The sequence below is a fragment of the Corapipo altera genome, unplaced genomic scaffold, assembly GCF_003945725.1.
Source record: "Corapipo altera isolate COAL_440 unplaced genomic scaffold, ASM394572v1 61286, whole genome shotgun sequence".
Classification (NCBI taxonomy): domain Eukaryota; kingdom Metazoa; phylum Chordata; class Aves; order Passeriformes; family Pipridae; genus Corapipo; species Corapipo altera.
In genome coordinates, this window is record NW_020884907.1 from 3,230,846 (window position 1) to 3,243,960 (window position 13,115).

At 39.5% G+C, this 13,115-nt stretch overlaps 1 protein-coding gene across 4 annotated transcripts in view; it reads left to right on the plus strand.

The window, feature by feature from the left end:
• Positions 1 to 13,115, plus strand: part of SNX24 (sorting nexin 24) — an 87,977-nt gene that overhangs the window by 46,057 nt on the left and 28,805 nt on the right. For all 4 annotated transcript variants that reach the window (XR_003529196.1, XM_027652647.1, XM_027652648.1 and 1 more), the window contains exon 3: positions 4,889 to 4,993. Coding sequence is in view for 3 of the 4 variants with exons in the window: in XM_027652647.1 (XP_027508448.1) it covers positions 4,889 to 4,993 (105 nt within the window). In the remaining variant the exon portion in view is untranslated. The remainder of the gene's footprint in view (positions 1 to 4,888; positions 4,994 to 13,115) is intronic.

The following is a 13,115-nucleotide window of genomic DNA, read 5'->3' on the forward strand; positions in this document are numbered from 1 at the left end:
AGATGAGAGTAATCCTGCAATTGAAAGTAAAGCAGATGAATAGAACTTATGCAATGAAATAGATTAGGAAACATTATGAGGGAAAAATCAGGATTTTTGTGCTTATCCTTACCCAAGGATACCGTCTCTTATTGTTAGTATAGTATAGTATTGTATAATGCAATGTAGTTTAGAATTAGAATTAGAAATATAGAATATTGTCAATTAGAAAAGACCTACAGTGATTGTCTAGTCCAACTGCCTATGCAGTCCACGGCTGACCAGAAGTTAAAGCATGTTATTAAGGGCATTGTTCAAATGTCCCTTAAATTCTGACAGGCTTGAGGCATTGACCTCCTCTTGAGGAAGCCTATTCCAGTGTTTGAGCGTTCTCTTGTTTAACAAATTCTTCCTGATGTCCAGTCTGTGCCTTCCTGACACAGCTTTGAGCCATTCCCAAATGTTCTGTCACTGGATCTCAAGGAGAAATGCTCAGCACTTTCCACTTCCCCTCCTCAGGAAGCTGTAGAGCAATGAGGTCACCCCTCAGGATTCTTTACTCCAAACTAAGCAAGCCCAGTGTCCTCAGCCACTTGGCATCCACCTGCCAAGCACATGCCAAAGATGGGTCCTTTACAAGCAGAGGAGAAGAAATGTGAGCACCGAGGATGGATCTGGAAGAGGAGGAAGAAAACCTGTGATTGAGGGCAACAGCTTTGCCACATTTCCCAGGCTGCTCACCATCTGGGCAGCTGCTGCATTTGTAGTTGTCCCTTCCCAGGAGTAGGACTTTGCAGTTCCCCTTCTTGGGGATCCAGCCTTAAGAAGATACGATCCTGGGGGGTGATGTAGAGAGCAGAGTAGGGGTTTTTTGGGCACCACCATAGCGAGGGTGCACTGGACAGTGCAGGCTGGTAGGAGAGCAGAGCCCAGGAACACAGGGCAGAGGGTGTGGTAAAGAGGAGGCCATGCCTGAGGTAATGAGCAGGGGGGGAACGAGCTGGCCCTGGAGACCCCGTGTGGAAATCCTGTCCCAGAACCACCTGCAGAGATGCATGCCTGGAGCTGGGCAGTATTTGCCTTTAGGGGAACAATGGAACAGTATCTGGTGCAAGCAGAAGGACCCATCAGCATTAAAAACCCATCCTTCCAGGAAAAAAAGGGTGAAGATAGCAATGCCACCTGCACTGTTAGTAACATTGAGACTTTTCCTGTAGTTTTTGTGCATTTAATTTGTTTGGATAGTTGGATAGTTAGGGCTGGGAGCTTTGAGGGCTGGCACTTGCCCCAGCTGATGGCCCAGTGCTCATTTAGCCATGTCCCAAGGCATTCCAACATCACCAACATGGTGTTGGCCTCTTGTTTGCTGGAGAGGGCTTGGGGCTCTCTTTGCCTTCTCTTCAGGGTTTGCTGTGGCCCCTTAGGGGAGCATTTACTGCTCCATCTGGAAGTGGAGGGCCTGGGCACAGCCTCATCTGGCTCCTCCTGGGACTCTTCTTGCTCTGTGGTGATGGCAATGGGAGCCCAAGGCTGGCTGCCAGGACCCCACCAACAGCAGCAGGGAAGGGGGCCTTTCTGCTACTGTGTTTCACAGTGACACGTGCACACTCCTGATGAATGTCACTGTGCAGTTTTGGAGGGACAGCCCCAGTATCCTGCCCAGCAGCTCTGCATCCGTCCTGTGATTGGTTGGGATGGTATCCTCCACCATGACTGCCTCCAACACTGGTGCCAAACATCTCCATCTCCTGATGGATCCAGGGCTGCAGTGTCTGGAGGAACATTGCATGATTCATCTGGCTCAGGGGCTGGATAACCCCTACAGGACACCTGGGCACTCCCTCTGCAGCTCACCTTTGAGGTACTCTGGGATGATGGACGTTCTGGGCAGTTGGATATCTTGGAGCTGCTCCTACCTGGCAAATGACTTGTGGTTGTGTCATAGATGGTGTGATGACATGCTCCACATAGTCATCATCCACCTGCACCGATTGCAGGAATGATAATATCCTCCTCATGTTGCGGAGGGAGCACTTGGGCTTGTTCTCAGTCCACTGCAGGATAGACAGGGAGCAGAAGTGGTGGAGGCATGGCATCACATAACTGGCCTCCTCCCAGCTGTCCAGTCAGATGGGACAGTCATTGTCCAACTTCACTGTAATTTCTGGAGTTACAAAATTACTCCACATAACAGTCATGAATGACTGCAATCTTACTTTCAGATTTGTCTTGTTGTACACCACTTCCTCTGGAGTAACTTCCCTTGCAGAGACTTCTCCTTAGAATACCAGAAAAAACATAAATGATGCTCCCTTTCTCTCTCTACAGAAATAGCAGCAAAACAAACCTGAAAAACAGGTATTGTAACCAGGCACTTTGCACCACTCTTTGGTTTGTTTCATCTTTTCATCCACTTGCTGTCTGTTCATATTACTCTGCAAACAGATGGAGACTTTCTTACTTGCTCCCTGTACAAATGCAAAGCATCCAGCATATTTTGACAACAATATACTTTTTTCTTAAGTTTTACATTTTGAAGTTGTAGTAAAATTTCATTAAGTGTGGTTGAACAGCTCATACTCTGAACCTTGCTTAGTGCTTTCAGTATTACAGAAATCTGGAGAAAGCATTTGTGTCAGTTCGCTTTCAGCATGCCAATACGGTATTTATCTTTTGTTCCTCTCTTTCCCTTTAATTTAAAATGTAAGTTTCCTTCTAAATTGCTGTAAGAACATGGCAATTGGAAAGGGCTCTTCGGACTTAATGCATATTCAAGGTGCCCTTAGTGTTGGAGATATCTGTAGTGTCCAGGAGAAACAAAGCTTCTGTAGAGAACAACTGTGATAGCAAATGGCCATAGAGGCTGATGGGGAGATTGTGCCTTTCACTGGAGAAGAACATGCCTCATTGGCATTCTGGGGAGGAAGGAGGACTCCACTGCTCATATAATTCATCAGAATGCCAATCTGTGGTTTGGTGGTTTTTCTTAATTTATTTTTCTTTAAACAAAACCATTTCCAAGAATATGTCTGGATTTGCCTCCTTCCTGGGTTCAACCTTTCATAGGTTCTAGTTGTGTAAAAAAGTAAAGCCACACTTCCTATGCAATCTGGCTGTAGTGGAAAAGGTTTAAAACCTTTTGAAGACTACCATGCTACACCAGGAATACAAATTATTCCCTTGACAGAAACCATCCATGGCTGTTGGCGTCTTTGAACTAGTTTTCATAGGCTATTATACTTCACCCTGATTATGAGCAACAAACCTTGCCTTTCACATTATGCACCATTCACATTACAGTATTATATTTAAGTTTGAACGAAAATGCTATTATTCTCATGTGGAGAGGATTTTTAGAAAGAATTTCTGAAAATTTCTTTCTAGGTGTATAACAGTGAAAAATACAAACGTTTGTCCATCTTTATTCCCGAATATCTTTTAGTACTTCTTTTCTAATACATTTTTAAATATAACAGGGCCACACAGCACAAAAGGATTGTTAATCATCAGCTGAGTTACCAACCACAGAGTGTTTATCTTATAAGCATCTAGGTCTTGGTGGATCCTTGTGCAGTATTAGATTTGTCTCCACTTAGCTGGAACATTCTCTTCGTTTGTTCCTCATCTGCAGGTGCTGTCACAGTTCGCAACACCAGCGACCATAGTTTCTTCAAGATCCTCAATCAATTTAGAGGGAAAATTTAGATGTGGTTATATTCTGTCTTTAAGATCAGTCAGTTGAAGTACATGGGTTTGGAGTTTTGTTTCGGAGTGTTGTTTTTCTCGCTTCACTTTTAATTGTAATTTAGCACTGTTAAGAATTAAGGAAGTTGCAAAATGTTTCCAGAGCAATTGAAGTTTCCCTGCTGCAGCTTCGATACTTGTGATTGTGGAGACGTTGATGTGTTGCCACTGCTTTTTCCTATAGTGACATCTCAGCAAGCTCAAAGATGAAATGTAAATTCTTAGTCTCCCATGGGTATGCATGTCAAAGTCAATTTTGAGTTTCTTTCCTTGCATTCTTTGCCTCAGATTTACTCAGAGGCAATATCCAACAGAAAGAATGTCTAGTGCCACCTTCTATTAAAATGTTATGGAGGCTATTTCAGTGTTTACTTTTACTCTGTAGTTTTAAGGAAAGCATTAATATTTTTTGGTTTTGAAAAAATGTGTTGCTCCATCCAGCAGGAGGATTTTTAGTGTTATTGGGTTGTATGTTTGTGTCCATCTATATACACTCATATATATATATATATATATATATATATATATGTAAAAGCTTTCCTGTGGTTATCTTTAGAGGAATAGTTATGGAACTCTCTTTGAAATATATTCAATGGCAATCTTGCTGTTTCTCTGTGCAGGATATTAAACACAGGTTGTCAATCTGTTAGTGCAATTTGAGAGCACAGATATTTTGCTCACTTGATTACCAGCTCTCCACAGAAATGGTTAGCTCTATTGCCTGTACTTCTCACACCTGATCATAGTTGCCTTAGTCTGGAGATAGAAGTTGTCATGGTGTGTTATTGCTGCACTTAGCAAGGTAGTGTCTGGGTATGTTGCGGTGCTGTTGTGAGGTATTATCCCAGGTTGGCTAATGGGGAACTCAAATTTCTAGTATTCTTATGTAGTTGTTGCCATTTTGTTTTCAGTCTGTCAGTCACAAAAAATTTTTAGTGCGTTCCTCTTGGCTGTCCAGGGCAACTAGACATGGAGATTTTTAACTGCACTCTGTAGGTATGATGTCTGCTGTTACTTCAGAGAACTGATAGTAACTTCATTTCCATGCTCTTGTCCTTTATGTGTGGTTATTTCACCTGTACTGCCTCATCTCTAACATAAACATGCTTAATTCAAAGAGACACTATTATAATTTGTTTCTGTCTGTGTTTCTTTTTGTTTGCAGCTCAAGAAGTTCATAAGAACTCCAGAGATCCCTTCAAAGCATGTGAGAAACTGGGTCCCTAAGGTCCTGGAGCAGCGACGGCAAGGCTTGGAGTTGTACTTGCAGGTGAGTCTCCTCACAGCCCTATTAAAGTAAAAGTGGCATCTGTTTTCAGAGTGCTAGCATCCAAAGCATTAGAAGGTGTGAAATGTGGTGCTTTACTGATGGGCAGTTTTAGAGGTGGGAAATGACCTGGATACTTAGCCAGCAGGAAAGATTTCTGTTCACTTAGCAAGGCTAGCAGCTAGAAAACCAGACTGTTTTGCGGTTTTTTTGTAATTCTTGTGGAAGCTGCTGTCTGACTTTGGTGAACCTACTAGTACTTCATTTCCCTCTGCCTAAAATGGGAAAAATAATGTTATTCTTGTCAAAGTCGTTCTGACCGTACTGATCAAAAGTGTTGCAGAAGAGGTACAAGGAGGCTTTAGCTCACATCTGTTTAGACAGACTAGGGAAGAATCACCTCATTAAATTCATATCCCTCTACTGTACATGCCTGTACATGAGTTGTTCATCTAGTTGAAATAGGCACCTCTCATCCCATATTAAACTCGATTTGGAAATTTATATTTTAAGTCTTAGATTCTACCTAGATGAGTTCTGATTTTGATAAAGACAATAAAAGGAGTCTTCAGGAATGACTCAGTTATACAGATATCTAAATATATCAGTAATGAATCCCATCCATTTTTAATAAGCAGAATTTTTATTGTCACTATAATTGCTTTAAAAAATGTCCAGTGGTGTAGTTTCACAGCTGTTTTTCTGGTGACAAAGCCAGATGAAGATGCTAGGCTAAACATGTTCCCAGTTCACTGCACCTTCAGCTGTACTAATGTAGGTGCTGTTTTATTGAAGGAGATCACAGAAATTATCTAGATCAAAACATAATTATTTTGAGAGGAAGACAAGAGTGACAATATTGTATTTTTACTCACATCAGCCATTTGCAGTGAATTTTTATTTTTTTTTCCGATTTTCGTGCAACTTTCTTTTGGAGATAATTGCCACCAAGGCACATGTACCAATGTGCCTTGTACCAACTTAGGCAGTTGATTTTGTTAAAAAGATACAGATGTAATTTGGTTATCACTTTTTAATTGCTGATAAACTGTAAAAGAATATCCCCCCCTACTGGAAGAGTTAGTCAACTCTCGTTCTTGTGCCGTCTTGTACATTTAATTAACGTCTTGTACATTTAATTAACTTGTCCTCTCTTCTATCACCACTGGCTGTCCTAGGAATATGCAGTGCTTTAGGTTGGAAGGGACTGCTGAACACCATCCGTTTAAAACATAACAAGCCTCTAAGTTATATCTGTACTAATGTGCATACTAAATAAAACAAGAAGAAAAGTCATAATATTTTTGTAAGTCGTTAATTTCTGTGTCTGCTAACAGAAAGCGGAACTAATCATTAGTGAAATTTTTATTTTTAAAATAATTAGAGCCTTGTTTTAGACAATGAAAAGTTCATTTTAAGGTAATTCAGTTATCAGACTTTTTTTAATACTGCCAAGCATTTTCCAAGACGCAGTGTAGGAACATGCTACGATTTCAGAAGACCTGGTCTGTTTTTAATTTAACACCATGTGTGTAAAATAGTACAAACATACTTTCAGGTGGTACTATTGAGAGTTATTCTGTAAGAGCAGCTTGGCTACTAGTGTCACTAGTCAGTGGTGGTACTAGTAGCCAACCATTTGTGCAGCTGGTAAACTCTTACGAAGCCATGGCAGTCATTAACTGTTTTTATAAAACCAACCAGAACCTAATGCAAAGGTTGAACAATTACACAAATGTTACATTCAGAGAATTTGTGCTATGCAAATTTGTGTTATTTGTGTTTTTTCTTACTGTTCAGCTTTGCACCCTGAAAGCCTGTACAGGAAAGAGGTAAAATGCCATGCAGATAGCTGTCAATTACAGACCTGTACCTGACATTGTCTAATCATATTGAGTTCTTAATATATTTTTAATTAAGTAGTCTTCAGTAGTTAAGTGCAGATAAAAATTATTATATGAAATGAGAATAGTATAATCAGTCTCTATCAAATAATAAAGAAAGCAAGACATGCCCCTGCCTAAGCCAGAAGGTGCTGCAGGTGCCAGGACCTTGTTACTTTGTGACCTTTTCATGATGAAACCGCCCTTTTAAATCCTTTCAGCATAGGTTGTTTGTTTCTTGTGGTGGATAGACAGGAGCTCAGAAACATTTCATTATATCTTTCTGAAGAAATTATGAAAAAATTATTAATTATGAAAAAAACCAAATATTATTAAATTGTAAGTTACAAAGAGTAATTTTCCTAAATTTATCAGTATCCACTGCCAACTAATATTCATCAGATTGCTTATTACTTACGTTTTTAAAAGATTGACTGGGGATTTTTTTTTGTTGTAGTAGACCAATTTTCATGGAATTGTGCAAGAATGATTTATCTGTACTATTTTATGTGACTTCATATTTTACAAGTTTGAGTGGAATTTACAACTTTTGTTTTTCAATACTGTGAAGCAATTGACTAGAAGCACTCATATGCATAGTATTTCAACTGCATGTATAATAATATATACAGTGCCCTTGTGAATACTGAGAACAATCAACTGACTGACAAGAGGAAAGAAGGATTATGTTTAATTTATTAATGAGGAAACAGATGCAAAGATAAGTGAATGACAGAATATGTCCCCAAACATTCAAGCAAATTAGTATGAAAGAATAGGCTGTTACTCCTCTTCTGAGCATGGTAAATGTGTCTGTGCATGATCTTAAAACTACAGCACAAAGAACTTAAATTGACCTGATTTAGTCTTTGCTAAATACGAAAATCATAGAATCATAGAATATCCTGAGTTGGAAGGGACCCACAAGAATCATCGAGTCCAACTCTGAGCCCAGCATGGGACACCCCAAGAGTCACACCATGTGCCTTAAAGCATTGTCCAAATGTTTCTTGAACTCCTATCAGGCTTGGTTCTGTATCTACTTCTCTGGGGAGCCTGTTCCAGTACCCAGCCACCCTTTGGGTGAAAAACTTTTTTCTGATATCCAACCTAAACCTCCCCTGCCTCATCTTCATGCCATTTTCTCAAGTCTTCTCACTGGTCACGAGAGTGAAGAGATGCCCCTCTGCTTCCCCTCACAAAGATACTGAAGACTGCAGTGAGGTCTCCCCTCAGTCTCCTTTTCTCGAAATACCTGTTACTGACAGTGCAAGAACACTAAACCAGCTCTAGTTACCTTGTGGTGGCCATCAACTAGATAACTTTATAGTTGCTTACTTGTATATCTGAGCTTGTAGCTTGCCATACAACAGAGATGAGAAGACAGGTGGTTTTGATTTAAAATTTGTAAAATGAATCATTGGATTATGCTATTGCTGACAAAAATCTCTCTGATAGTAGTTCTAGATTGTAAAAAGATTAGAACTTAGATGATCCTTGTTTACAGTTAGAAACACCTTCTCTTGATGCATTTCCTGAAGAGCTTTGTGTCGAGGAAAGGTAGAAGGTACGGATTTTAAGTAGCTGGTTTTATAAGGAACCTATAATTTGAGAAGGGCTGCCAAATGGATCTGCATTGAAAGTTTGTGACTCCTGATAGTAGTGAGCATGGAGAAATACATTTGCTTGAAAGTACCAGAAGGTAGAAGGTAAGTATGGGAGACGGTGGGGCAGAGTGATAATCAGCATTGTAGCTTCCAGATGGTCAATGATTGTTTAGTTTTTTTCATCCGCTGTATAATCTTGAACTGACTCTTTACAGAAATGAAATTTGTTTTGGAAGTGTATTTAAAGGAGATATAAATCACGTGAAAAGCTCCCTCTTCCACAATTATTATTGGGTACAAGTTGAGTGAGTCATCTTGTGGATGCATGAAGTAAACACGTACTTTTATTTTGGACATTGAAGATATTGTTGGGATTCCTAAGGGTGGCACTGGAGGGACCTTATCCAATTGGTTATTAAAGCAGTATTTGTTACAAATAGATTTTATATGTTGTACTCTTGGAAGAGCAGTTTTTACAGAGCTTATTTCCAGTGAATTGGTAATGGGGAAGAATTTGGTCTAGCCACCTACTCTCTACTAATTTGAAGTTAGGTCATATTCTTGTCCCGGTAAGCTGATGCTGGATGTTATTCCCATCCAGTCTGTCTGCCCTAGGGACTTGCCCTTTGACAGGTCTGCCTTTTAAAGTTCAATGGAATAGATATTTTCTAGCCCCCTTGGGCAGAAGGAATCACATCATTTGCTGATATCATCAGTCCAACAAGATAACAGGCATCTTTAACAGAATTCACTGTGAAGTGGCACCCATATCTCAGCATGAGACTGTGTGGCTGCTGCTAGTCCTCACTGAAATTATTTGCTTATAGAGAGAGATTTTGAAGGAAGCCCATTTTTGATGAGCTTCAGGATAGTAACTCATTTCATGTGGTCTGAGTGACCTGGAGAAATTCTTCATGTGACTGGCAAGGCTCTAATATAAAACAGTGTGTTGTAGGCCTTCTGAAGTGCTCTGTATGTATGTAGGGTCTGTATGTACATATGTCTCTAACCAGAGTTAATATGTAGAGCTAATATTTCTCTCTTGGCCGAGGTCAAGAAAACATACTTGCCTTTTATTTATCCTTGAACTTTTTACAAAGAGAACAGTCCTGATTCCTGGAGATAAGATCGGTTAAAGTGCTGCTTGGCTGTGAGACTTGAAGACTTGATGAACTTCAGCATTCCAGCAGTTTCAGGAATCCAAATCTTAAAAATGAATTATGGCGTTTATGAAAGTGGACTAGAGTTTTGTTTTCCATTTAAGGAAATAATCTGGAAATCTGAGTAGCACTTTGACTTATACTTCAGTATTCTTCAAAATGCAATTCTCTTTAAAAATATTTTAACTATCAATCCTTCCTGAAAAACATAAGTAAAACCATATCTGTTACAATTTTACTCTTAAGAAATTAGAATCCAATCCTATACTTCTTCACTTTTTAGTTTCCAGCTGGGTGGAGTTAGGAAAACAGTGGATGGAGTAATGAATAGCGTGTAGTTGCTTTACGAGTAAGTTCATCAGAAATATAAAGAAGAAAAGCACCCATTATTATATTGCAATTTTTTAATCTTTTTTCGGAGAACAGTTCAACTACAACTGAAAAAAATGAAGACAAATGGGCTATTTCTGTAGTTAATGTTTGCAGAAGAAAAACTATCATACAGAAAATTTGGCCCAGAGTGTCATTTCTTCATGGGCCATGATGATTTTCTTTAATTACTTCAGTAAGCATTGATACAGAATTTGTTGTAATAATGTTTAAATAAATAAATAAATAAATAGTCTTTTCTGGCTGGACAGTAGGTATGAACAAAGCTTTTGTACTATTTTAAGCTGATCTAGTTTTGTGATGTTTCTTCATGAAAGTTTTGGATTTGGTTAAAAAATACTGAAAGGATCTGTTTGTTGATTTGAAAACTCTGTTGCAGAGCATTTTGGAGCTAGTACATTATTTCATATTGCAGCTGAGGATAACAATCTTATGCTTTCTTTGAGTGTCATTCATTGCCCGTTTTTGCTATCATTCTGGGAACTGAGTTAATTTGGTTTCTCAGGGTTTTTAATCTAATTGTGAAGAAAAAGAGTTTTCCATCACCTTGTGGGTGACAAGAAGGAATGCGAACTCAGCCATTTATAACCTTGTCCATTGTCAAGAAGGCTGGAGATGTCTCTGGTCTAAGAGACATATAGGCTCCTGATGCCAGTCTGCAAGTACTCCACATAGTGTGTTTGCTAGAGCTTTGCCTTTCAGTGGCCTATTACTCCTGTTCTGGAAATGTGGCTGAAATCCTGCTTCAGAGCTCTCTTGTCTGAAGTAGTTTCAGAAAGTGAGGAAAAGAAATGTACATGGTTTTTCACTGTACTCTCTTGTCTTTGTGAAGTGGAGGAAAAAATGTCCCACAGTAGTACATAAAAGTTATCCTGAGCACAGCTAGGCAGAACAAAAACTCATCATCATCATGGCTAGGCTTCGCGAACGAAGATTTGGGAAGGCACTATCCACATTTGCTACAGGCACGCTGGTGGCTTATGAGGCCAATACGTGACAGACATATCCGATTGCAAAAGGCACAGCAGAAAGACTCCTTAGATGGTGTATTCTGCAAGACACGGTTCTTTCTGCGTTGCCTTTTCTCCTCGAGAGTGATCCTGCGTGTGTTCTCGAAGGAGACAGCTGCGTTATAGATGGTGTGTCTCCAGGCCTCCCGATTGGAGGCCAGAGTAGACCAGTTATGGTGATCAATATGGCCAAGGCTGAGATGTTGTTTCAGGGATTCCTTGTATCTTTTCTTCGGGGCTCCTCTCATGCGGCAGCCGGTGGCAAGTTCACCATAGAGCAGGATCTTAGGGAGGTGGTGGTCCTTCATCCTTGAGACGTGCCCGGCCCATCGCAGCTGTGCTCTCAGTAACATGACCTCAATACTTGTGACTGCTGCTTGTTCTAGAACAGATGTATTGGTCACATAATCTGACCAGTGGACGTTAAGGATTGTACGGAGGCAGCGTTGATGGAAGCGTTCTAGGAGACACAGGTGGTGGCGGTAGATGACCCATGATTCGGAACCATACAAGAGAGTAGACAACACTATGGCTTTGTAAACACTGATCTTGGTGTTTTTCTTCAAGTGTTTATTACGCCATACTCTTTTGTGGAGTTTTCCAAAAGCACTATATGCCTTAGCTAACCTGCTGTCTATCTCTCCGTCGATCTTACCATCTGAGGAGATGAGGCAAAAACTAGGACTTCATATAAAGACAGGGAGATCTTGATTTCTTTGAAGCTGACATAGCTCTCTAGGATCAGAAGCAATCTGTAAGTGCTTTGTAAGTGGAACAGTTCTTGTTGTTCCATTTTCAATATAAAAGAAGGAAAAAAGTGTATTGTCTGTAGAGGTAGCAGTTTTTGAACTGGTGCTGTTGGAGCTGTTTAGAAGTGTTGAGATCTCTGTGATATGTGCACTTTCATGAAACATTTGTTTGCTTTTGGCCAATAAAAATAAATCGAGTTGGTTACTATTTAATTTTGAAAATGCAATGGCAAAATGATCTTAAAACTATTCAATGATTGTTCAGCTTTTTAAATTCTATTTCTGTGCAGTTCACATTCATCACATTTATCCATTCTGTCAGTGTTAATATGCATTACAATTGTTCTTCTTTTATACTCTCAGAAAGGCATTCTTTATCAAGCATTTAGTTATTCCCATATACCTGCATATCTTTGCCAAAGGGTATTGTGAATGCAAAATTTTGAGTTGGTTCAAAATTTTGTAGGAGTTTGTATCGAGCATAGAAGGTCCTCTAGCTGGAAATAACTTTCAAGGCTGCTAGGTTTTGAAGAAAGATGTCTCATATGTTAGTCTTGTTCATTTATACTCTTCCTTGGTATGCATTTGTAGCCATTTTGGGATATAGAATACAGTGCTAAATGGATCTTTGGTCTGAACCATTATGACCTTTCTTATATAATCCTTAAAATAATTAGACAGTTAAAATAGTTAGACACATGTTTGTGTTTCAGCTTGTTACTAGGTTTGTTTAATCATTAATGTGTTTTCAAGAACCAAACCCTGTATGTATCATGAACAGTATCACTATTCTGTTTCAGTAAAGGCAAAAAGAGTTAATCGTATGGCTGAGAAGACATGGTTGAATATATATAATGAAGAGATATGCAGGTCAGATGCCAGTGTGCAAAGCCCCCTGTAAAGGCTAATACCTTTTCAGACTAAATGCTTTACTCATGGGAGGTAATTGGTTATATACTTAAAGGCTGAATTCAGAGGTTGAAATTTTAAGCTATAAAACTTTTGTGCAAAATGTGGGCCTATTTTTATTCTTCTCCACCTTTTTCTGTGTGTGCCTGACCTGTGGGCTTTTTCCCACTAGGCTTCTGTTTGACCATTCCCCGTATCTCGGAGCACTTTGACTTCCTTTTGTCATTCATTAGGCACCGCAAAGGTTTCTGCAGAGGCAGTCTTTCACTTCATCCTATGTGCACATTCGCTGTTGAGATCTAACTAATTTAAGACCAAATTGGCTTATATGCAGAAAAAAAAAAATAAATCCCATCAAGTCCATAACAGATACTTGTCTTCCTGATTGTTGTTTGGGGAAATCAGTTTTATTTTAAA